Genomic DNA, 26,945 nt, shown 5'->3' on the forward strand with positions numbered 1-26,945 from the left:
TGCAGAAAGCACACACATGACTGTTGCGAGCAAAGTGGAATGGGCTGATAGGGTTGATAAAAAAGAATGTAGTGATGGGGAGCGAAGCAACATGATAGTGGAGCTAGCGGAAGAGTCCACGACGACGGCATTTTGGTTCTTTTCTTGCTCACGGTAGAGGTGGGGAGATGGGAGGCGGAAGAAATGAGGGACGTTGAATGACCATTATTCCATACTAATGCACAATTATTTTACCATAGTAACGCATGAGCATTCATCTAGTTAATGCAAAGACACGGTTAATTTAAATCCTATACATTGGTAAAACAGAAATAAAAAGAAAGAGAAATTATTATTGATAGCTAATATATCAGGACCATCTTATTAATATTTCTATTGAGTTATCCTCTACTTCCTCCGATCCAAAGTAAGTATTGCGGTTTTGAAAGTTTAACCTTAGTTTTTATTTTGGATCAGATGGAGGACCATATTCCAGCAGACGTCACTTCACAAATATGCATTCACTCTAGCGACTGCACACACAAACATTATTAGTGTACATATCATCAGAACACATACGTGTTCATTTGAACCCTGCTAAATCATCATCAAGAGAGGCCAAAACAAAGAATGCATGTCGGCACGGTAAGCACCATATCTTTTTGTTTTTCAACATACTGAAAGCACGATCGTCCTAGAGAATCCCGGAGCAGTGACCCCCACCTCGCGCTGGTGTTTGTCAGCATTGAAACCAGTCGAGATAGCTAGGTCGCACATTGACGCGGAAGACCTCTGTCTGGTCCCGTCCCGTATGAAAGGCATATAGCCGCACTTTAGGACGTAGTCCAGGTCTTCGACCAAAGACTTGGGCTGCATGCAGCTGACGAAAAATGTGAGGCTGCTGTGCCTGCGAATCTGTTTATAAACCCCTGGACGAGGAGCCAGCCGAGCACCCAACTCACACTTCACAGCTCGAGCTCAGCTCACACTCACACACCACCACTCACCCGGCCGGCGAAACCAAAACCAAGCGTAGACGGCTGCCGACGCGTTCTGCTCCGGACACCGCCGGTATTCTTCTTAGCTACTATCGCTTCTGAATCATCATGTCTTTTCTTTCGCATATGCATCCCGGTTGATTTTTACTGTTGGAATCTTGGCGCATGCAGTCATATCACATTGATCATACCACGTCGTGAGCTCATGGCGACCTCCAAGGTGCCACTGCCACGGCTACATCGCCTGCTTCTCCCGTTTGCCCTGCTGCTGCTTCTTCTTCTCATTGCTTCCAGGCAAGCCGAGGGTCGCGCCTCGCCTCCAGCTGCAGCACCACCACCACCACGCCGCGGCGCTTCGCTGAGATCCCAGGCCAGGGCGCTTCTCCACTGGAAATCAACCGTCGAGTACATCACGCACATGGGGTCCTGGAGAGACGACGGCACGCACCCGTGCAACTGGACCGGCATCACCTGCGGTGACACTCAGTCACGCCGAGGAACCACGGTGAAGGTCATCAGAGGAATCTCCCTGGGCGGTGCCGGCATTGCAGGGCGGCTGGACGCACTGAGCTTCCAGTCACTCCCTTACCTCGTCAACCTCGACCTCAGCGACAACTACCAGCTCTCCGGTGCCATCCCTTCTGCCATCGGCTCTCTTTCCATGCTTTCCACCCTCAACTTCTCCGGTGATCAGCTCGACGGCAGCATACCTCCGTCCATCTGCAGCCTTGGGAGGCTCACGCACATGGACCTCTCCATCAACAACCTCACCGGCCACATCCCTCCTGCCTTGGGTAATCTCTCAAGACTTGCTTTCCTTTATCTACCTGGGAATAGGCTCTCAGGCAGCATCCCATGGCAGCTCGGACAGCTTGAGAACATGAGAAAGATGGATCTGAGATGGAATGTCCTTTCTGGCCACATACCTTCCTCCTTTGCAAACCTGACAAACCTCAACTATCTGGAGCTTTCCGGTAATAGTCTGTCAGGACCTATACCTGAAGAGCTAGGCCAGGTCAAAACCCTGCAAGCACTATCCTTGGCACAAAACAACCTCAACGCCGCAATTCCGCCCTCCCTTGGAAACCTCACAATGCTCAGCTTCCTGCACATATATCAGAACCAGCACACCGGCCCGATCCCGGTAGAGCTTGGGATGCTCTCCAGCTTGATTGAGTTGGATTTGTCACAGAACCACTTGACCGGCTCAATTCCTTCTAGTGTTGCTGGAAACCTTACTTCATTGACCTATTTTTCTGTTTGGGGTAACAACATCACTGGATTCATCCCTCATGAGTTCGGAAATCTCGTGAATCTCGAAGCACTCCTACTCTCAAAAAATTTCATAGTTGGATCAATACCGTCAAGTATTGGGAACATGTCTTCACTCAGCCAAATACTAATAAATACCAATAATATATCCGGGGAATTGCCGACCGAGCTTGGGAATTTGGCAAATTTGGAAATAATTGATTCTTATGAAAACCAGTTATCCGGCCCAATCCCTCAAAGTTTTGGGAAATTGGAGAGTATGAGAGAAATGAGACTGTTCAACAATCAGCTCACTGGCTCTTTGCCTTCAGCACTCCCCAACCTTACCAGTTTGGTTCTCATTGAACTGAATGACAACAAGCTGACCGGACACTTGCCAGATTTGTGCCGGAGTAAAAAGCTACAGGTTTTCCAAGTTTTTAATAACAAATTGGATGGTCCTGTCCCAAAAGGTTTGAGGGATTGCAGTTCACTAACATCCCTTGGAATCGGCAACAATCAGATGGAGGGAGACATAACTGAAGCATTTGGGGTGTATCCACATCTCAAAAGCATTGGTTTATATTTAAATAGGTTTGTAGGGCAACTCTCACCAAATTGGGGCTCATGTCAAAACTTGACGAGTATTTATTTTGCAAACAACGTGATAGAAGGTAGTATACCTTCTGAGTTTGGGGAGCTAAAAAATCTTGGATGGCTCGACCTCGGTTTCAATAGGTTGAATAGTGAGATACCGGTAGAAATTGGTAAGTTAAGCAACCTGTATTGGATGAACTTAGGACACAATCAACTATCTGGCCAAATCCCTAAGCAAATTGGCCGACTGGGTAATCTTGAAGTTCTTGGTTTGTCGAGCAATCTGTTAAGTGGTGAAATACCAGAAGAGATCGGGAATTGTTTGAAACTGCGGTCATTATATATGCATAACAACAGCCTTAGTGGAAGTATTCCTGGAAGTGTTGGCAATTTAGCTTCCCTGGAAAGCATGTTTGATCTTAGTATGAATAGTCTCAGTGGACCAATACCATCGGAACTCAGCAAACTAGAGATGATGATCTATGTGAACTTCTCACACAATCAATTCAGCGGTACCATCCCTTCCTCGATTGCAAGCATGCAAAGCCTATCAGTTTTTGATGTATCCTACAACTTCCTAGAAGGCTCTGTCCCAAAAGGGATCCACAATGCATCAGCTCAATGGTTTCTTCACAACAAAGGTCTTTGCGGAGATCTTGTTGGCATGCCCCCTTGTAATTTACCCCCGGTGGATCATAGGAAAAGGCATGAAAATACCATACTATCAGTCGTTCTGCTTATGTTTGTTGCTACTATTTCGATAGCAACAGCTGTAATTGCCTTTTTGATTTGCCGCAAGAAAACATCTCAAAAAACTGATGACGCAAGCAAAAGGGATGTATTCTCTGTATGGAGCTTTGATGGCAGAATGGCATTTGAGGATATTATCAATGCAACTGATAATTTTGATGAGAAGCATTGCATTGGACAGGGATCATATGGCAGTGTTTATAAAGCAGAACTTCAAGATGAACAAGTGGTTGCAGTAAAGAAACTATATCCAGGCGATGAAGACGCGCATGATGAAGAAAGATTCCAGCATGAGATTGAAATGTTAACAAAAATTCGCCAACGCAGCATCGTCAAGCTATATGGGTATTGCTCTCATCCACAGTACAGGTTCCTTGTATGCCAGTTTATAGAGAAAGGAAATCTTGCTTCTATCTTAAGCAATGAAGAACTAGCAATCCAGTTCAACTGGCAAAGAAGGACCGCTCTGGTAAGAGATGTTGCCCAAGCCCTCACTTACCTCCATCATGATGTTCAGCCGCCCATAATTCATCGAGACATCACAAGCAGAAACATCTTACTAGATGCTGGTTACAAAGGATTTCTCTCGGATTTCGGTATTGCAAGAATTTTAAAACCCGATTCGTCAAATTGGAGTGCGCTAGCGGGGACTTATGGCTACATAGCACCTGGTATGTTTATTCAATACAATACTATCTAAATTTTGTTAGATGGAACACTCTGCACTAATGCATAATCCTAACTCTTATGTTCCTGTTTTGGATGCAGAATGTTCCTACACTTCTCTAGTTACAGAGAAGTGTGATGTGTATAGCTTTGGTGTGGTGGTGCTCGAGGTGTTGATGGGCAAACATCCAGGAGAGATACAAGCTTTTCATTCTTCACTCAATGACCAATTTCTTCTGGAAGAAATTTTGGATAAACGACTTCCCCGACCAGAAACCGAGGCGAACGACGTGAAGCAGTGCATCTCTGTGGCATTTGATTGCCTAACTCCTTCACCCAAACAAAGGCCAACTATGCAAAAAGTTCATCGAGATCTTTCCATCTGAACTTACATATTAAACTCTTGCAGATGTATCATCTTAGGTTTGTTTCGTCAGAACAAAACTTAAGCTGCCTTAGCTGTCCAAGGCCTGCTCAACAAATAATTAACGCTATTTCTGCTGGAGTATATTGTCACAATCTTGCAATGTATAATTGTATTCTGGTGATATGCAAGACAGGTAGAAAATGAATGCCAAGTGAACCAGTTAAGTACTGCTATACTGTTGAACACTAATAGATTTCGCTCAGGCCTGGCATGTGCCAAACATGAATACTTCATTGACTGCCCAAGTGAAATACTACACAGATGTCACTTAAACAGGGTAAAACCCTAAAAAGATTGTGCTTACAACCTCAACTTCTCTTCTAATTCTTCACGTCATTCAATAGTAATACTGGCAAGTGCAAAGAGCAGCACCTTACTGCAACTCCTCAAGATGACTGCGGAGTTAAAAGGTACAATTCTCTCTATGTTAATAGTAGCAACAGAGTTTCAGCCACCCAAAAACAATACCAGAGTGATTACGAAAACAGGCAATGCTACAGGCATATGATGAATCACGTACATAAAAAATGAAGCAACACACCGAACTAATCCTCAAATCAGCTTCCCACAAAGCAAACACAGGATGCAGTGCAAAACAGTGTTCCGACAAGGCTCTCAGTTCCTCGATTACAGTATCTCATGGAAAAATAAGGCGCTTCCTACCAATTTGTAGTGATATAAGAATTTGCAGTGAAAAATAAGGTGCTTCCTACAAACATAATAAACCGCACTGAGTAATCATTCAGATTGTCCCTGCAAGGATATTGGACTGCGGCCCCTGAAATCGACAGAGTAGTACTAGCTTCTTCGTAAAGAACAGGCAGCACCTGAAAGCATGGAGAGGGAATCTAGAAGTCATCGTCCTCCTCCTCGGCCATGTGTTTCGCGAGTTCTTCCTCCTGCTGGAGCCTCTCTCGCCTCTTCTCGGCACTCTCTTTTTCCTTGTGAGAATTAGGGGGGAACCTCAGAGCCTTGACTGCCTCGTTGTGCATGTTCAGGCAGAACGCAATCCTGGAGTTAAACGCAGCCTGTGGCTCGTTTGTTGAGTAAACGTCGCCAGTCTCTTTCGACACCACCCAGCCATTGGCATGATCAATGGTGGCATCAATTGCCCCATCTCTGATGGCCTTGGCTACAATGCTCTCAGCATCAGCAACAGCGGTCTTAGTATCTAGCCTCAGTTTCTTGGCAATGTCAGCAAGGGAGATACGTGAGTAGGAAATGCTAATGTTGCGTAGTCCAGTCCGGATGACGTTGTGGCGCAGCCTCACGATCAAATTGGATGTCCTGTCGGCACTGAAAGTGCTCCCAAATTTCTCTGCAACAGCTCTAAACACTTCTAAGTCCCCAACTCGAACAGCCTGGAGATCATACATGAAAAAAAAATAAGAATGCATCATGCAGCAGTAACATGTATATTTTCCAAAGAAGGTGAACTTACATTTGTAAGCTCAAAATATGGTGTCAAAGCCGCCTTCATTCCTTTCTGCATGAAAACAGTTCTCTCTGGTATCTCCCCTAAAAGTAGCCTTACTAGTATAGCCCATTTGTTGCATTGGATGCGGAATCCACGAGCTGCAGTGGGTGCTTTCCGTGCAGCTTGCAAGAGGCTCTCTTTAGCATCAGTGTATTCGAGCTGAATTGTTCTGATTTTTCCCAAGTAGAACAGATAGCGGCAGAACTGTGAGAAAAATAGGGAGATTAGTTCTTGTCTACAACATACCTTCACATGATCAAATGAAAGAATGACAATTTCGTAGGGTGTTCATCATTAAAACGATAACCAGCCTTAGTACAAAGAATAAAGACATATTGCATTTCTACTTCAACTGCAACAACTCAGCATAAAAACAGGAGAGCAAATAAAATACTTGATGAATTATGATTACCTGCTGATTGGAATGTGCTTCAAAACGTGGTGCCTTTGACCTAAGTTTTTCTGCCTGGTCATATAGGTTGTAGTGCAGGTAATTGCGAAGAAGCAGGTTAAGAAGAGTTTCCTGCCATCAAAACCAGAAGTCAACCCCATAATTTGACAGCATTCAAGCTGTATGTCTAAAAAATTGAAAACTAGGGTCTCAGAACAACCTGCCCAAGCTCATCATGGTGAAGAGTTGCCATCCTGTGCAACCCAAGGAGAGTTCTGCAAAGAGATAATTGTATGAGAAGAAAATGAAAGCAGGACTGAACAGAAAAAAGCGCTTACTAGTTACTCAGAGACGCAATGGAAGGTCTGTATAGATGCCGTGTAGTGAGAATGACAATTCATGATATAATAACTCACCCACGAATTTCAGCAAGGCTGTTGGTGAGTTCATGGACATACGAGTAATACGAATACAGCCTAGAAGCCAAAACATCAACAGTCCTCCTGTTGAGATTCTTCAAACGAGCAATGCTAGAGTTTGCACATGCTTTAGCCTGAAGAGAACATCAAATTGGTATGTTTCATCACTAATGATGACAAAGTGGAGGAAACTCTCGGACATACCTCATCATATTTCTTGTGATCAATAAGGAAAATCAACACAAGCAGGTAGCAGTATATTTCAATCTCTGGGAGTCCATGCTTGATTGAAACTTGAGCAGCTGGAGCTGCAGCATCAACATCCATCTCACTTCCATCTTCCTAAAAGAGGTAACACCATATGAACATAAAACACCTCTGAGCAAGAGAATACTTCAGTTTGAAAATTTTGTACAGGATTAAACCGAAGCAAGTTCTAACCCCCTACACACCAAGCATGAGATTATCAATTACTCCCTCCTATCCATAATAAGTGTCGCAGTTTTCAACTAAGGTTGAACTAACCTCAGTTCAAAGCTGCGACACTTATTTTGGATCAGAGGGAGTGACAGTTAAGCATCAGAACAGAAGGAACCTGGTTTGACATGAACTTCAGTAGTGAAACTCAATTGCAAAATATGCAATTGCTCAAGGCTTGTACTGCATCACAACACAGTAACAGTTGCTTTGCAGCAATGATTTAGATTATGAGTTCTAATTTACTTCTAATAAGCCAAGCAATCCAGAACGATCTGAAGTCATACATAACACGAGATATCGAAGACTGTCAATTACCAATTAATCATCAGAATAGAAGGAACCTACTTTGTCGTGAACTTCAACAGCGAAACTAAATCCGAAAATCTAAAGGCTTGCATTGCATCACCATACAGTAGCCGAATGACAGTTACTCTACCACAATGGCCTAGATTATGAGTTCACATTTTACTTCTAAAAGGCCAATCAATCCAGAACGATCTACCATGTCAATCGGCAGCCAAGACACATGTAACACATGTAGATTAACAAACATAGCATCAGACGCTCACGTCCTTGACAGTGTCATCAGATTCAGGCACAATTGCGTGTTTATTACAAATCACGAGAGCTCTGAAGTTGCAGGCAGAAAAAATACCTTGGGGAGGAGCGGGGAGAGGCGGGTGAAGGCCTCGGAGGAAGGGGGCAGCGCGAAAGCGAGGAAGGCCGCGACGTCGGGGGCGGCGAGGCGGCGGCGGAGGGCGACGGTGAGGCGGACGGCGCGGGAGATCCGGCGGACCTCCTTGGTCAGCGACCCCGCCTCGACCACCGACGCGATCTCCTTCAGATCTGCAGGCACGGCGTGGCAGACACACGTGAGCTACCGCCCGCTGAGCGCCCACGGCGCCGGAAGCTGAGCTAGGGTTTTGGGGGACGGGGGCGCTGGGGGGCGAGAGGGACGGGTTACTCACGCTGCAGGGTGGAGAGAACCGGCGCGGGCGCGGGCGCGTCGGCGGCCGCAGGAGCGGCGACGGCCGCGGGCTGGGCGGAGTCGTTCATCTCGACGTCCTCCGGCATCGCGGCGTCGGCGACGAGGTCGAGGGAGAGGGGTAGTGCGTGCGGCGCAACAGGGGGAGTGAATGGAAGGCCGGAGGAGGTGTCAGGGTAAAATTAGAAACAGATCGATGAATATGAGTGCTTCCTACGGTGACGCCAACACGAAACGAATAGGGTCACAAATGTAAATAAACAAACTCGAGGGCTCTTTTGATCCAAACTAATTTCATAAAGATTTCTGGAGGGTTTGGATTCTCCGTACTTTTTTTCTATGTTGATTGTTTGGCTTGTAGGATTAGAATCCTTGAGAATTTTTCTTTAGGATTCATTCGCACTCTATTTTAGCTGACAAATTCCCATCCGCTCAAGTCTCTTGATATAATTATTTTGCATTCGCGCACGTTAGACACTTTTCCTTTAAATTCTAATCGTACTGGAATTATTTTAGTTGAATGATCTTTTTCATCTTTGCATCAGGGTTTTCTTACTCTCTAATTCTTCTCTTCTTGTGCCTATTTGTTTTTTGCTTTTTTATTTATTGATGATGAGTATTTTATCTAGTGGGTTGCTTTTGGTACCTAATTATTTAATTCTTTATTTTAGGGAAGAGACCTTGGCATGGATGGTGGTTCTGCCCTGGTTTAATTTTGGCTTTTTCTTCTATTTCCATTTTTTGGTTTTATCTTTTTGTGCTGCTAGTTCCATCAAGTCCATATTTGCATGTTAATAGTGATTACCAATGTATCGTGGTTATAAAAGTGTAAATTTTAATATTATGACAAATATAGGATCACTTGTTCTCTAAATAGTTCATGGTGAAAGGTCATAATTTGGTAGAATAATTTCCTTATGCCTTTTTTGTTGCGAAATCTTTATCTGGAATAATAAGTTGTCCATTACACGTGTTTCTAAAAAGCTCTAATACATGTAAATCATGTCATGCAAGGTTGTAATTGGGAGTTTGATGTAAAATGAGTTTTTCTTTATCAGTGACATGTGTTGTTGTTTGTACGGTGCAAAATTTTGATTGACATCGAATTGGAAATTAGACAACTTGATAGTGTCATGTGTTAGTGTTATATGGTGTAAAAAAAGTTTATACCAAATTAGAAATCAGTAAACTGCCAAATAGACAGACCCTTTCCTATTTAGGTGTTTTGAGAGTCCTATACCATTATAAAGCAGTCATGGATGCTCCTTTGATTTCTTTGTGAGGTAACTTAGATATATCAAACAAAATCATAAGAATGATCATGTATATAGACAAGCAATGTTGGATTCGATAGTTGTAGTAATTGTCAAAACGAAGTAAAAAAAGTGGGTTGGTTGTAAATGAAAGCAATAGACGAGACATCCAACAGTTGAGCAGAATTGATTGTGATTTAATAAAATTTAGGTCATCTGGCATATAGGGGCATGTGTGCATGCCTTAGTTGATGTAGTTACGTACCAATATTATAACCTGTCTCACCGGTACTGATACGTCTCCAACATATCTATAATTTTTTATTGTTCCATGCTACTCCCTCCGTTCCGAAATATTTGTCTTTCTAACATTTCAAATGGACTACAACATACGGATGCATGTAGACACATTTTAGAGTGTAGATTCACTCACTTTGCTTCGTATGTAGTCACTTGTTGAAATATCTAGAAAGACAAATATTTAGGAACGGAGGGAGTATTATATATTCTGTTTTGGATGTTTAATGGGCTTTATTATACACTTTTATATTATTCTTGGGACTAACCTATTAACCGGAGGCCCAGCCCGAATTGCTGTTCTTTTTGCCTATTTCAGTGTTTCGAAGGAAAAGGATATCAAACGGAGTCCAAACGGAATGAAACCTTCGGGAACGTGATTTTCGGAACAAACGTGATCCAGAGGACTTGGAGTGGACGTCAAGCAATCAACGAGGAGGCCACGAGGCAGGGGGCGCGCCTACCCCCTGGCGCGCCCTCCACCCTCGTGGGCCCCTCGTAGCTCTCCTGACCGACCTCTTTCGCCTATATATACTCATATACCCTGGAAACATCAGATACTGAGCCAAAACCCTATTTCCACCGCCGCAACCTTTTGTACCCGTGAGATCCCATCTTGGGGCCTTTTCCGGTGTCCTGCCGGAGGGGGCATTGATCACGGAGGGCTTCTACATCAACACAATAGCCTCTCTGATGATGTGTGAGTAGTTTACCTCAGACCTTCGGGTCCATAGTTATTAGCTAGATGGCTTCTTCTCTCTCTTTGGATCTCAATACAAAGTTCTCCTCGATTCTTTTTGAGATCTATTTGATGTAACTCTTCTTTTGCGGTGTGTTTGTCGAGATCCGATGAATTGTGGGTTTATGATCAAGATTATCTATGAACAATATTTGAATCTCCTCTGAATTCTTTTATGTATGATTGGTTATCTTTGCAAGTCTCTTCGAATTATCAGTTTGGTTTGGCCTACTAGATTGATCTTTCTTGCAATGGGAGAAGTGCTTAGCTTTGGGTTCAATCTTGCGGTGCTCGATCCCAGTGACAGTAGGGGAAACGACACGTATTGTATTGTTGCCATCGAGGATAAAAAGATGGGGTTTATATCATATTGCATGAGTTTATCCCTCTACATCATGTCATCTTGCTTAAAGCGTTACTCCGTTCTTATGAACTTAATACTCTAGATGCATGCTGGATAGCGGTCGATGTGTGGAGTAATAGTAGTAGATGCAGGCAGGAGTCGGTCTACTTGTCACGGACGTGATGCCTATATACATGATCATACCTAGATATTCTCATAACTATGCTCAATTCTATCAATTGCTCGACAGTAATTCGTTTACCCACCGTAATACTTATGCAATCTTGAGAGAAGCAACTAGTGAAACATATGGCCCCCGGGTCTATTCTCCATCATATTAATCTCCCGTCAACAAGCTATTTCTATCGCCGTTTATTTTGCTTTCTTTACTTTTAGTCTTTATCATAAAAATACCAAAAATATTATCTTATCATCTCTATCAGATCTCACTTTTGCAAGTGGCCGTGAAGGGATTGACAACCCCTTTACCGCATTGGTTGCAAGGTTCTTATTTGTTTGTGTAGGTGCGTGGGACTTGAGCGTGGTCTCCTACTAGATTGATACCTTGGTTCTCAAAAACTGAGGGAAATACTTACGCTACTTTGCTGCATCACCCTTTCCTCTTCAAGGGAAAACCAACGCAGTGCTCAAGAGGTAGCAGGTACCAACACTATGATACGTGCATTTTGGATCACAAATTTAAAGGATAAATAATGTACTTTTATGCCATTTCAATTGCTTTTGCATCATTAAATAGTGGTTTATCTTATAATGCATAAAATCCATGAAATAATTGTCAGTGATGATGTCAATGCTAGAATTTGGACCATCGTGAAGAAAGTACCCTGCCATAACCCTAGAAAAAAATATTAGTTCACGAAGTTTTGCACAAAGAAGAGCCTAGGAGCCAGAAGGGGGTTGTCAGGTGGGCCCTAAGGTGCCTAGGCGCACCCGCAGGTGGCCTCTGGTGACCCCACTGGTCCTATATGGTAACTTTTGAGGACTTGGTCCATATCCATGTTTCTCTAATTTTTTCGCCACCGATGCGAGGTGGAAACCTATTCTTATCTGGAGGGTTGTTTCAAGCCAGATCTGCCCCCCTTAGGCCAGGGGAACTCGAAGCAATTGTCATCACTGACTTGAGGGCATCAAGGGGGCATCTTCACCCAAGCCATCTTCACCATGTCCATCAACAACACCATCACCGCCATTCTCATCCCATTCATCTTTGTACAACCAAGTGTGGATTGCTTACCATTACAACATGTTGGTGTTAATTGTTGTATTGGTAGTTGATGCCTTATGTATTATTGGTGAAAGATCATTACTTTTCAGATTGGTGCAATTATCATTACCATATTGAATATGTTCACCATGATGCATTGTGGGGTAGTTTCCTTGTGTTCTTGAGGATATGGGAGAAAGCTAGTTGTCAAGTTTCATATGTTTTTGCAGTAAAGATTGTTGGTTGATCATGTTGCAGTGTAATTATCTAGTGGTGTTATGCGAACGTCGGATGAATGACACGTCACCTATATGTGAATAGAGGAGAGCATCGTGTCATAGTAAATTTAGGACGGGAAGCCACAATGAAATTACCATTCCCGAGTTTACAAATTATAATATGAGGGGTGAATAGGGACCATATAGGAAGTTATGGTTGGGTCTTTACCTTCATAAATCTAAGTAGCCATGGATTGCTTGTAAGAGCACAATCATAAGTATGCGTGCAGCACATTATCTTAGGCTCTATCTCTACAACACCGAATAAGTAACAATAATCAATGCAAGTCATGTATGGTGTTGACAACTATACAACCGCCATCCTGAAAAGTGTTTGACCATCATAAGTAACACAACCATTTTTTACTTAGCATTACTAGGGAACTTGCCACATTATTTTATATTTTGTTGTTAGTCATGTTTCGTTATTGATTTACCTTACAATTCACAACACAATCACACCATTTTAGCATTTGCACTGAATCCTTGCTATTTTTACATTTAATGATTTTCTTCAGCTCTTTGTGGGATCGATACGTTTATTCATTGAAAAGATCTACAATTGACCCCTAAACCCGTGGGACATCACACTACAAAAACATACTAGCTACCTTACATTCTATTGTCATAAATACATTCAGGTGGAGGAAAACTGTAGTAAACATGTAACTCAAGCTTGAACTAAAAGTATAAACCATAATAACTAGTACAACTTATATAATCAAGAAATCTGCAAACCCTACCTAGGTTATTAACTCCAAATTTATGAATCTTAGTGCATTCCTTGAATCTTTTTAAATCCACAAATATTCAATATATATTGTTGAATGCCCACTTGTCAATACATAACACATGCAAGTAAATTAAGGCATCCACGCTAGAGATTAAAAAACATGGAAATTAGATATATCAAAATAAAAAAGAATATTCATGGAGAAAATGGTCCAACAGTCCCAAAGTTACATTTGAATCACCAATACCAACTTGGTTTTACAAAACCCATATTATATTTGCAAGTTTTCAACATTAAATAATTTGAACAATCTAAATTTGTATCATGTTCTCAAAATCTTGTATACCATACCACTATTTCCGCATTAAAACACCGTTTGGATATCTAGCTAACATATCGAGCCTAAACAGAGAAGAAATGCATTGGAACTCCCTAAACCATATATATCCTAAAAGCTAATACAAATAAGAGAAATCTGTGGTGTTTCATCTTCAATACATGTGCTCAGCTACTCTAGCGCAACCTGAGCGTTGTAAGCGGTGATATGTGGTTTCATTCTAATAAAATGGAACCGAGTAACCCCTATTTTCTTTTTAAAAAGGTATTCAAAATACATAGAGAGAAATAATTAAATTGAAGATCTATAATATGACACAACACCAAAAGAAATTGTATGCGGTTTGTATAAAATTTGAAAGAATGACATGCTCTAATTGTTTGTTTGACATGTACTGAAAAAGAAAGCACAATCATAATGGCACGCTCATCGACGAACTTTTTATCCTTATGTTCATATTTCAATACTAGCACAAATGCACATGTGTTGTAATGGGAGGCATTGTTCTCGTCTCATACGTCCACTTATTTTCTTCTGTCGCAACGGAGACATTGTTCCCATCTCATATGTTCACTTATTTCCGTTTGTCCCGCCCTACTGTCCTCCTCCTCTCTCTCGGAGAGCTCCTCTAGTACCCCGGACAACAAGTTTCTTCACATTCATCGATGCAATCTTCCCAATATGCACAACATGCAACCTCCTTTAATTATACATCAAGTCGTTTAATTGCACACCACTTAATTAGCCCACATAGGACAACATATTTCTTCCTTTCTTTAGTGGGACTCATTCTCTTCTTTTCACGTCACCATCCTCATCCTCCACTTATTGATTCCCAAGCCGACTTATCGAGTTGGTCGATAACAGGCAACTCCAAGATGTATATAAATTGGTGGTTTTGGTTCTAAGGGTGTGGGGTGGTACTATTTAATGATAATAGGAAGAGCGACTTATTGAGTTGGTGGTTTCTTTTTCAGGCCCAGCAGCATGCGTTATGTAATTGCAGTCAACCTACTCGGAGCGTAGGTTATAAAGAAAATGTTAATTTATTTTTGTGCATTTATTATTTTCTGCGGCTCAATCAAATGAAAAAAAAGATTTAGAGCAGGCACGTTGGCCCACATAGGCGGCTGACTCCTTATGGCACAACTGAAGGGAAAAAATCCGTGCAGCTCAATCAGAAGAAAAAAAATGTGGAATGGGCCCCTTGGCCCATGTAGGGGATTGACTCCCTGTGGCACAATTGAAGGAAATATATAAGCGGAGCAGGCTCCTTGATTGCACGGCTTGGAGGCCCAGCCCGAAAATTTATTTGCTTGGAGGCTCAGCCAGAAAAAAAAAATTGCATGGACGGACAACCTTTTTAGTACCACCTCAAATAGGTACGCAATAAAATAATTCTATACAGTGAATAGACCAAAAAATTCAGAGAAACGCACCTCCCTTTATTTTTTGTTTTTAACACAGTACAAATGGAAGCGCTCATACATACGCGCATACACCCACCCCTATGAATGCACACACGCACATCCTATCCCTATGAGCACCTTCGACAGACTGAACCGGCATATCAGCTTGAGATTTACGAAGACTTGAACCCTGGTGGGCTGGAGATACCACTGTCCCTCTAACCATTCAATCACGGGTTGGTTCGCCGCACCTCCCTTTATTATTAGGTTTATATTAGATATATTACCTTCATCTCAAAATTCTTGTCTCAGATTTTTCTAGATACACATGCATCCAACACTAAAACGTGACTAGATATTAGACAAATCTAAGACAATATTTTTGAGACGGAGTATGTAGGTTAATTATATTAGTTGCCTTTAGAATATCTTTGTACTCCATCCGTTTCATACAATGCATACAAGTTTTGTTAAAGTCAAAAAAGTAAATTCTGATCAAGTTTATGAAAAATATATCAATCTAGAATATCAACTTAATACCATTATAATCATCATGAATTAGTATTAAAGGTGAAGATAATTTTCTTTATAAACTTGGTGAAGTTTGACTTTTAGAAAGGAAAACGCTATCCTTCAGTCGACTGATGCACGCGCAGTGTCCGCCGCCTGCGTAGCCGTCAGATCCATTTTGATCGAGCGCTCACGCTGGCCACCAGTCCCGTGCAACCATTTATATTTCAACAAGCGTATTGTTTCAGAAGGTTTCTGCAACGGAAGTCTTGTTTCAGAAAAAAAAGGTTTGTTGGTGAAGTTTTTTCAGCAACTTGGTCTAGTTTCAGAAAGTTTCTGCAACATAGATCTTGTTTCAGAAAAAAATGGTTCGACGCTGAAGTTTTTCTTCTGCAACATGGCTCTTGTTTCGGAAGCATATCCTCAGTTGCACAAAGCGTCGGAGGAGTGCCCGACGTTAGAGCATACGAGGCCAAGCATTGCAACACGACGCATGTTTCAGAAACATAGCTCCAGTTGCAGAAATCGACAAAGGAGTGCCCGGTTTGAGAGCTCGTCATCGTCGTGCTGGAGTAGAGGTAGCTGCTCGGGGTGCTGGGTCGGAGGAGGTGCGGTAACTCCGGTGGTCGGCGACGCTCCATGGCTGAGGCGCTCAGTGAAGGAAATATGCCCTAGAGGCAATAATAAAATTATTATTTATTTCCTTATATCATGATAAATGTTTGTTATTCATGCTAGAATTGTATTAACCGGAAACATAATACATGTGTGAATACATAGACAAACAGAGTGTCACTAGTATGCCTCTACTTGACTAGCTCATTAATTAAAGATGGTTATGTTTCCTAACCATAGACATGAGTTGTCATTTGATTAACGGGATCACATCATCAGGAGAATGATGTGATTGACTTGATCCATTCCGTTAGCTTAGCACTTGATCGTTTAGTATGTTGCTATTGCTTTCTTCATGACTTATACATGTTCCTATGACTATGAGATTATGCAACTCCCGTTTACCGGAGGAACACTTTGTGTGCTACCAAACGTCACAACGTAACTGGGTGATTATAAAGGTGCTTTACAGGTGTCTCCGAAGGTACTTGTTGGGTTGGCGTATTTCGAGATTAGGATTTGTCACTCCGATTGTCGGAGAGGTATCTCTGGGCCCATTCGGTAATGCACATCACTTAAGCCTTGCAAGCATTGCAACTAATGAGTTAGTTGCGGGATGATGTATTACGGAACGAGTAAAGAGACTTGCCAGTAACGAGATTGAACTAGGTATTGAGATACCGACGATCGAATCTGGGGCAAGTAACATACCGATGACAAAGGAAACAACGTATGTTGTTATGCGGTCTGACCGATAAAGATCTTCGTAGAATATGTGGGAGCCAATATGAGCATCCAGGTTTCGCTATTGGTTATTGACCGGAGACGTGTCTCGGTCATGTCTACATAGTTCTCGAACCCGTAGGGTCCGCACGCCTAACGTTTCGATGACAGTTATATTATGAGTGTTGGGGAACGTAGTAATTTCAAAAAAATTCCTACACACACGCAAGATCATGGTGATGCATAGCAACGAGAGGGGAGAGTGTTGTCCACGTACCCTCGTAGACCGACAGCGGAAGCGTTATCACAAAGCGGTTGATGTAGTCGTACGTCTTCACGATCCGACCGATCAAGTACCGAACGTACGGCACCTCCGAGTTCTACACACGTTCAGCTCGATGACGTCCCTCGAACTCCGATCCAGCCGAGTGTTGAGGGAGAGTTTCGTCAGCACGACGGCGTGGTGACGATGATGATGTTCCACCGGCGCAGGGCTTCGCCTAAGCTCCGCAACGGTATTATCGAGGTGTAATATGGTGGAGGGGGGCACCGCACACGGCTAAGAGATCTCAAGGATCAATTGTTGTGTCTCTGGGGTGCCCCCCTGCCCCCGTATATAAAGGAGCAAGGGAGGAGGAGGCCGGCCCTAGGAGGGGGCGCACCAAGTGTGGAGTCCTACTAGGACTCCCTAGTCCTAGTAGGATTCCACCTCCCATATGGAATAGGAAAAGAGGAAGGGAAAAGAGAAGGAAGGAAGGGGGCGCCCCCCTTCCCTAGTCCAATTCGGACCAGACCAAGGGGAGGGGTGCGGCCACCCTTGAGGCCCTTTTTCTTCTTTCCCGTATGGCCCAATAAGGCCCAATACGTATTCCCGTAACTCTCCGGTACTCCGAAAAATACCCGAATCACTCGGAACCTTTCCGAAGTCCGAATATAGTCGTCCAATATATCGATCTTTACGTCTCGGCCATTTCGAGACTCCTCGTCATGTCCCCGATCTCATCTGGGACTCCGAACTCCTTCGGTACATCAAAACTCAATAAAACTGTCATCGTAACGTTAAGCGTGCGGACCCTACGGGTTCGAGAACTATGTAGACATGACCGAGACACGTCTCCGGTCAATAACCAATAGCGGGACCTGGATGCCCATATTGGCTCCCACATATTCTACGAAGATCTTTATCGGTCAGACCGCATAACAACATACGTTGTTCCCTTTGTCACCGGTATGTTACTTGCCCGAGATTTGATCGTCGGTATCTCGATACCTAGTTCAATCTCGTTACCAGCAAGTCTCTTTACTCGTTCCGTAACACATCATCCCGCAACTAACTCATTAGTCACAATGCTTGCAAGGCTTATAGTGATGTGCATTACCGAGTGGGCCCAGAGATACCTCTCCGACAATTGGAGTGACAAATCCTAATCTCGAAATACGCCAACCCAACAAGTACCTTTGGAGACACCTGTAGAGCACCTTTATAATCACCCATTTACGTTGTGACGTTTGGTAGCACACAAAGTGTTCCTCCGGTAAACGGGAGTTGCATAATCTCATAGTCATAGGAACATGTATAAGTCATGAAGAAAGCAATAGCAACATACTAAACGATCAAGTGCTAAGCTAACGGAATGGGTCAATTCAATCACATCATTCTCCTAATGAGGTGATCCCGTTAATCAAATGACAACTCATGTCTATGGCTAGGAAACATAACCATCTTTGATTAACGAGCTAGTCAAGTAGAGGCATACTAGTGACACTCTGTTTGTCTATGTATTCACACATGTATTATGTTTCCGGTTAATACAATTCTAGCATGAATAATAAACATTTATCATGATATAAGGAAATAAATAATAACTTTATTATTGCCTCTAGGGCATATTTCCTTCAGTCTCCCACTTGCACTAGAGTCAATAATCTAGTTCACATCGCCATGTGATTTAACATGAATAGTTCACATCACCATGTGATTAACACCCATGGTTCACATCGTCATGTGACCATCACCCAAAGGGTTTACTAGAGTCAGTAATCTAGTTCACATCGCTATGTGATTAACACCCAAAGAGTACTAAGGTGTGATCATGTTTTGCTTGTGAGATAATTTTAGTCAACGGGTCTGTCACATTCAGATCCGTAAGTATTTTGCAAATTTCTATGTCTACAATGCTCTGCATGGAGCTATTCTAGCTAATTGCTCCCACTTTCAATATGTATCTAGACCGAGACTTAGAGTCATCTAGATTAGTGTCAAAACTTGCATCGACGTAACCTTTTACGACGAGCCTTTTGTCACTTCCATAATCGAGAAACATATCCTTATTCCAGTAAGGATAATTTTGACCGATGTCCAGTGATCTACTCTTAGATCACTATTGTACTCCCTTGCCAAAATCAGTGTAGGGTATACAATAGATCTGGTACACAGCATGGCATACTTTATAGAACCTATGGCCAAGGCATAGGGTATGACTTTCATTCTCTATCTATCTTTTGCCGTGGTCGGGCTTTGAGTCTTTACTCAATTTCACACCTTGTAACACAGGCAAGAACTCTTTCTTTGACTGTTCTATTTTGAACTACTTCAAAATCTTGTTAAGGTATGTACTCATTGAAAAACTTATCAAGCGTCTTCATCTATCTCTATAGATCTTGATGCTCAATATGTAAGCAGCTTCACCGAGGTCTATCTTTGAAAAACTCCTTTCAAACACTCCTTTATGCTTTGCAGAATAATTCTACATTATTTCCGATCAACAATATGTCATTCACATATACTTATCAGAAATGGTGTAGTGCTCCCACTCACTTTTTGTAAATACAGACTTCACCGCAAGTCTGTATACAACTATATGCTTTGAAAGCGTATATTCCAACTCCGAGATGCTTGCACCAGTCCATTGATGGATCACTGGAGCTTGCATATTTTGTTAGCACCTTTAGGATTGACAAAACCTTCTGGTTGCATCATATACAACTCTTATTTAATAAATCCATTAAGGAATGCAGTTTTATTTATCCATTTGCCAGATTTCATAAAATGCGGCAATTGCTAACATGATTCGGACAGACTTAAGCATAGATACGAGTGAGAAACTCTCATCGTAGTCAACATCTTGAACTTGTCGAAAACCTTTTTGCGACAATTCTAGCTTTGTAGATAGTAACACTACTATCAGCGTCCGTCTTCCTCTTGAAGATCCATTTATTCTCAATTGCTTGCCGATCATTGGGCAAGTCAATCAAAGTCCATACTTTGTTCTCATACATGGATCCCATCTCAGATTTCATGGCCTCAAGCCATTTTGCGGAATCTGGGCTCACCATCGCTTCTTCATAGTTCGTAGGTTCGTCATGGTCTAGTAACATATCCTCCAGAACAGGATTACCGTACCACTCTGGTGCGGATCTTACTCTGGTTGACCTACGAGGTTCAGTAACAACTTGATCTGAAGTTCCATGATCATCATCATTAACTTCCTCACTAATTGGTGTAGGTGTCACAGGAACCGGTTTCTGTGATGAACTACTTTCCAATAAGCGATGAGGTACAGTTACCTCATCAAGTTCTACTTTCCTCCCACTCACTTCTTTCGAGAGAAACTCCTTCTCTAGAAAGGATCCATTCTTAGCAACGAATGTCTTGCCTTCGGATCTGTGATAGAAGGTGTACCCAACTGTCTCCTTTGGGTATCCTATGAAGACACATTTCTCCGATTTGGGTTTGAGCTTATCAGGACGAAACATTTTCACATAAGCATCGCAACCCCAAACTTTTAAGAAACGACAACTTTGGTTTCTTGCTAAACCTCAGTTCATAAGGCGTCGTCTCAACGGATTTTGATGGTGCCCTATTTAACGTGAATGCAGCTGTCTTTAATGCATAACCCCAAAACGATAGTGGTAAATTGGTAAGAGACATCATAGATTGCACTATATCCAATAAAGTACGGTTATGACGTTCGGACACACCATTACACTGTGGTGTTCCAGGTGGCGTGAGTAGTGAAACTATTTCACATTGTTTTAACTGAAGGCCAAACTCATAACTCAAATATTTTACCTCTGCGATCATATCGTAGAAACTTTTATTTTCTTGTTACGATGATTCTCCACTTCACTCTGGAATTCTTTGAACTTTTCAAATGTTTCAGACTTTGTGTTTCATCAAGTAGATATACCCATATCTGCTCAAATCATCTGTGAAGATCAGAAAATAATGATACCTGCTACGAGCCTCAATATTCATCGGACCACATACATCTGTATGTATGATTTCCAACAAATCTGTTGCTCTCTCCATAGTTCCGGAGAACGGCGTTTTAGTCATCTTGCCCATGAGGCACGGTTCGCAAGCATCAAGTGATTCATAATCAAGTGATTCCAAAATCCCATCAGTATGGAGTTTCTTCATGCGCTTTACACCAATATGACCTAAACGGCAGTACCACAAATAAGTTGCACTATCATTATTAACTTTGCATCTTTTGGCTTCAATATTATGAATATGTGTATCACTACGATCGAGATCCAACAAACCATTTTTCGTTGGTGTGTATGACCATAGAAGGTTTTTATTCATGTAAACAGAACAACAATTGTTCTCTAACTTAAATGAATAATCGTATTGCAATAAACATGATCAAATCATATTCATGCTCAACGCAAACACCAAATAACACTTATTTAGTTTCAACACTAATCCCAAAAGTACAGGGAGTGTGCGATGATGATCATATCAATCTTGGAACTACTTCCAACACACATCGTCACCTCGCCTTTTACTAGTCTCTGTTTATTCTCCAACTCCCGTTTTCGAGTTACTACTCTTTAGCAACTGAACCAGTATCAATTACCGAGGGGTTGCTATAAACACTAGTAAAGTACACATCAATAATTTGTATATCAAATATACCTTTGTTCACTTTTACTAGTCTCTGTTTATTCTGCAACTCCCGTTTTGAGTTACTACTCTTAGCAACTGAACCAGTATCAATTACCGAGGGGTTGCTATAAACACTAGTAAAGTACACATCAATAATCTGTATATCAAATATACCTTTGTTCACTTTGCCATCCTTCTTATCCACCAAATAGTTGGGTCAGTTCCGCCTCCAGTGACCAGTTCCTTTGCAGTAGAAGCAATTAGTCTCAGGCTTAGGTACAGACTTGGGCTTCTTCACTTGAGTAGCAACTTGCTTGCCGTTCTTCTTGAAGTTCCCCTTCTATCCCTTTGTCCTTTTCTTGAAACTAGTGGTCTTGTTAACCATCAACACTTGATGCTCTTTCTTGATTTCTACCTTCGTCGATTTCAGCATCGCGAAGAGCTCGGGAATTATTTTCGTCATCCCTTACATACTATAGTTCATCACGAAGTTCTACTAACTTTGGTGATGGTGACTAGAGAATTCTGTCAATCACTATTTTATTTGGAAGATTAACTCCCACTTGATTCAAGCGATTGTAGTACCCAGACAATCTGAGCACATGCTCACTAGTTGAGCGATTCTCCTCCATCTTTTAGCTATAGAACTTGTTGGAGACTTCATATCTCTCAACTCGGGTATTTGCTTGAAATATTAACTTCAACTCCTGGAACATCTCATATGGTCCATGACGTTCAAAACGTCTTTGAAGTCCCGATTCTAAGCCGTTAAGCATGGTGCACTAAACTATCAAGTAGTCATCATATTGAGCTAGCCAAACGTTCATAACGTCTGCATCTGCTCCTGCAATAGGTCTGTCACCTAGCGGTGCATCAAGGACATAATTTTTCTGTGCAGCAATGAGGATAATCCTCAGATCACGGATCCAATCCGCATCTTTGCTACTAACATCTTTCAACATAATTTTTCTCTAGGAACAAAAAATAAACACAGGGAAGCAACAACGCGAGCTATTGATCTACAACATAATTTGCAAAATACTATCAGGACTAAGTTCATGATAAATTTAAGTTCAATTAATCATATTACTTAAGAACTCCCACTTAGATAGACATCTCTCTAATCATCTAAGTGATTACGTGATCCAAAGCAACTAAACCATGTCTGATTAACACGTGAGATGGAGTAGTTTCAATGGTGAACATCACTATGTTGATCATATCTACTATATGATTCACGCTCGACCTTTCGGTCTCTGTGTTCCGAGGCCATATCTGTATATGCTAGGCTCGTCAAGTTTAACCTGAGTATTCCGCGTGTGTAACTGTTTTGCACCCATTGTATTTGAACGTAGAGCCTATCACACCCGATTAACACGTGGTGTCTCAGCACGAAGAACTTTTGCAACGGTGCATACTCAGGGAGAACACTTTTATCTTGAAATTTTAGTGAGAGATCATCTTATAATGCTACCGTCAATCAAAGCAAGATAAGATGCATAAAGGATTAACATCACATGCAATCAATATAAGTGATATGATATGGCCATCATCATCTTGTGCTTGTGATCTCCATCTCCGAAGCACCGTGCTTGTGATCTCCATCTCCGAAGCACCGTCATGATCACCATCGTCGCCGGCGCGACACCTTGATCTTCATCGTAGCATCGTTGTCGTCTCGCCAACTTATTGCTTTTACGACTATCGCTACCGCTTAGTGATAAAGTAAAACTATTACATGGCGATTGCATCTCATACAATAAAGCGACAACCATATGGCTCCTGCCAGTTGGCGATAACTCGGTTACAAAACATGATCATCTCATACAACACATTACATCACATCATGTCTTGACCATATCACATCACAACATGCCCTGCAAAAACAAGTTAGACGTCCTCTACTTTGTTGTTGCAAGTTTTACGTGGCTGCTACGGGCTTAGCAAGAACCGTTCTTACCTACGCATCAAAACCACAACGATAGTTTGTCAAGTTGGTGTTGTTTTAACCTTCGCAAGGACCGGGCGTAGCCACACTCGGTTCAACTAAAGTGAGAGAGACAGACACCCGCCAGTCACCTTTAAGCAACGAGTGCTCCAAACGGTGAAACCAGTCTCGCGTAAGCGTACGCGTAATGTCGGTCCGGGCCGCTTCATCTCACAATACCGCTGAACCAAAGTATGACATGCTGGTAAGCAGTATGACTTATATCGCCCACAACTCACTTGTGTTCTACTCGTGCATAGCATCAACGCATAAAACCTGGCTCGGATGCCACTGTTGGGGAACGTAGTAATTTCAAAAAAATTCCTACGCACACGCAAGATCATGGTGATGCATAGCAACGAGAGGGGAGAGTGTTGTCCACGTACCCTCGTAGACCGACAGCGGAAGCGTTATCACAACGCGGTTGATGTAGTCGTACGTCTTCACGATCCGACCGATCAAGTACCGAACGTACGGCACCTCCGAGTTCTACACACGTTCAGCTCGATGACGTCCCTCGAACTCCGATCCAGCCGAGTGTTGAGGGAGAGTTTCGTCAGCACGACGGCGTGGTGACGATGATGATGTTCCACCGGCGCAGGGCTTTGCCTAAGCTCCGCAACGGTATTATCGAGGTGTAATATGATGGAGGGGGGCACCGCACACGGCTAAGAGATCTCAAGGATCAATTGTTGTGTCTCTGGGGTGCCCCTGCCCCCGTATATAAAGGAGCAAGGGAGGAGGAGGCCGGCCCTAGGAGGGGGCGCACCAAGTGTGGAGTCCTACTAGGACTCCATAGTCCTAGTAGGATTCCACCTCCCATATGGAATAGGAAAAGAGGAAGGAAAAAAGAGAAGGAAGGAAGGGGCGCCCCCCTTCCCTAGTCCAATTCGGACCAGACCAAGGGGAGGGGTGCGGCCACCCTTGAGGCCCTTTTTCTTCTTTCCCGTATGGCCCAATAAGGCCCAATACGTATTCCCGTAACTCTCCGGTACTCCGAAAAATACCCGAATCACTCGGAACCTTTCCGAAGTCCGAATATAGTCGTCCAATATATCGATCTTTACGTCTCGACCATTTCGAGACTCCTCGTCATGTCCCCGATCTCATCCGGGACTCCGAACTCCTTCGGTACATCAACATACATAAACTCATAATAAAACTGTCATCGTAACTTTAAGCGTGCGGACCCTACGGGTTCGAGAACTATGTAGACATGACCGAGACACGTCTCCGGTCAATAACCAATAGCGAGACCTGGATGCCCATATTGGCTCCCACATATTCTACGAAGATCTTTATCGGTCAGACCGCATAACAACATACGTTGTTCCCTTTGTCATCAGTATGTTACTTGCCCGAGATTCGATCGTCGGTATCTCGATACCTAGTTCAATCTCGTTACCGGCAAGTCTCTTTACTCGTTCCGTAACACATCATCCCGCAACTAACTTATTAGTCACAATGCTTGCAAGGCTTATAGTAATGTGCATTACCGAGTGGGCCCAGAGATACCTCTCCGACAATCGGAGTGACAAATTGATAGAGGCGAGGGTGTCCCGATCTTTCGATGAGATGATAACTATCGATTTGGTGGAGACGACTTTGACGATCCGACTACAAACGTGCACGACGTTGCGCCTTATCAATCGCTAAACCAATCTCCTGAGCTTACTGACGATGCCGGAAGCACGATCAGCCTGACCACGAAGGTTTATTCCTGCAAGCAATCGAAGAACGAGCAAGAATATGATAATGCAATCTGAATATTGCGAATATATATGAAGTATTGATAGTGGTGGGAATCCGTAAGCGGTCTTGGTCTGGTCGTTGGACACAAACGAAGTACACGAAGTTGCAATGGCTAACTTTTAACTAAACAAATTCCAAGCAAAAAACTACTAGATGGATCTACTTATATAGGAGCAAGGGGTGGCGGCCAAGGAGGTGGGAGGACGTCCCAAGGCAGCCTAAAACCAACCCTAGGTCGTACAAGGCTCATGGGCCCAAGTGGAGGTGATGCAACACCTTTGGACTTGTAGTTTGACTCGGATTCTGGTGCAACGTCAGATTGTTTCGACCATAACTCAATGCTCCGAACGAATTTAAAGGTGAATCCAATTGGGTTGGAAAGAGCACGAAATCTAGTTTCCAACAAAAAAAGAATCACCCAATTCGGAGTCCGTATGAAAAAGTTGTTGGCGTTTTGAGTCAGGTATGTCTGTGCAGTCCGAATCTGAATCCAGAACGTGAGAGACTTGGACTCTATCTTCTCTTGGCCCAAAAGTGACGTGAGAGGACTTTTTGAACATAACCTAAACTTCTCCTTTTGCCTTATCTTCATATGTGGATTGTACAAATGTCCCATACACCTGCAATTAGACAAAACACAAAAGTGTGTGAAGTATTTTTGTTCTGAATAACATAAATAGATTATTGAATAGTTTGCACTAGAAATCACCTGACAAATATGCATGTATGCAATATTTTTGGTCGTATCCAAGGTAGTCATGTCCTCATCACAAATCCTAATCTCGAAATACGCCAACCCAACAAGTACCTTTGGAGACACCTGTAGAGCACCTTTATAATCACCCATTTACGTTGTGACGTTTGGTAGCACACAAAGTGTTCCTCCGGTAAACGGGAGTTGCATAATCTCATAGTCAGAGGAACATGTATAAGTCATGAAGAAAGCAATAGCAACATACTAAACGATCGGGTGCTAAGCTAACGGAATGGGTCAAGTCAATCACGTCATTCTCCTAATGAGGTGATCTCGTTAATCAAATGACAACTTATGTCTATGGCTAGGAAACATAACCATCTTTGATTAACGAGCTAGTCAAGTAGAGGCATACTAGTGACACTCTGTTTGTCTATGTATTCACACATGTATTATGTTTCCGGTTAATACAATTCTAGCATGAATAATAAACATTTATCATGATATAAGGAAATAAATAATAACTTTATTATTGCCTCTAGGGCATATTTCCTTCAATGAGTTTATGAGTTTTGATGTACCGAAGGTTGTTCGGAGTCCCGGATGTGATCACGGACATGACAAGGAGTCTCGAAATGATCGAGACATGAAGATTGATATATTGGAAGCCTATATTTGGATATCGGAAGTGTTCCGGGTGAAATCGGGATTTTACCGGAGTACCGGGGGTTACCGG

The 26,945-nt window shown here is 42.6% G+C and overlaps 2 protein-coding genes across 2 annotated transcripts; one reads left to right on the plus strand and one right to left on the minus strand.

The window, feature by feature from the left end:
* Positions 1-940: 940 nt before the first annotated feature.
* On the plus strand, positions 941-4,819 carry LOC123122419 (probable leucine-rich repeat receptor-like protein kinase At1g35710). The gene is made up of 3 exons (XM_044542618.1): positions 941-1,050; positions 1,149-4,246; positions 4,344-4,819. Exons 2-3 carry the CDS (start codon positions 1,183-1,185, stop codon positions 4,625-4,627), a joined length of 3,348 nt encoding a protein of 1,115 aa, XP_044398553.1. The 5' UTR covers positions 941-1,050; positions 1,149-1,182; the 3' UTR covers positions 4,628-4,819.
* Positions 4,820-5,126: 307 nt separating this feature from the next.
* On the minus strand, positions 5,127-8,634 carry LOC123122421 (probable 26S proteasome non-ATPase regulatory subunit 3). Its single transcript, XM_044542619.1, has 8 exons — positions 8,404-8,634; positions 8,091-8,281; positions 7,160-7,297; positions 6,953-7,089; positions 6,757-6,811; positions 6,558-6,668; positions 6,110-6,349; positions 5,127-6,029 (listed from the first exon to the last, which is right to left on the minus strand). The coding sequence occupies exons 1-8, from the start codon at positions 8,507-8,509 to the stop codon at positions 5,517-5,519; spliced, it is 1,491 nt and encodes a 496-aa protein (XP_044398554.1). The 5' UTR covers positions 8,510-8,634; the 3' UTR covers positions 5,127-5,516.
* Positions 8,635-26,945: the final 18,311 nt, after the last annotated feature.

This window comes from Triticum aestivum, chromosome 5D (assembly GCF_018294505.1).
Source record: "Triticum aestivum cultivar Chinese Spring chromosome 5D, IWGSC CS RefSeq v2.1, whole genome shotgun sequence".
NCBI classification, from domain to species: Eukaryota; Viridiplantae; Streptophyta; class Magnoliopsida; order Poales; family Poaceae; genus Triticum; species Triticum aestivum.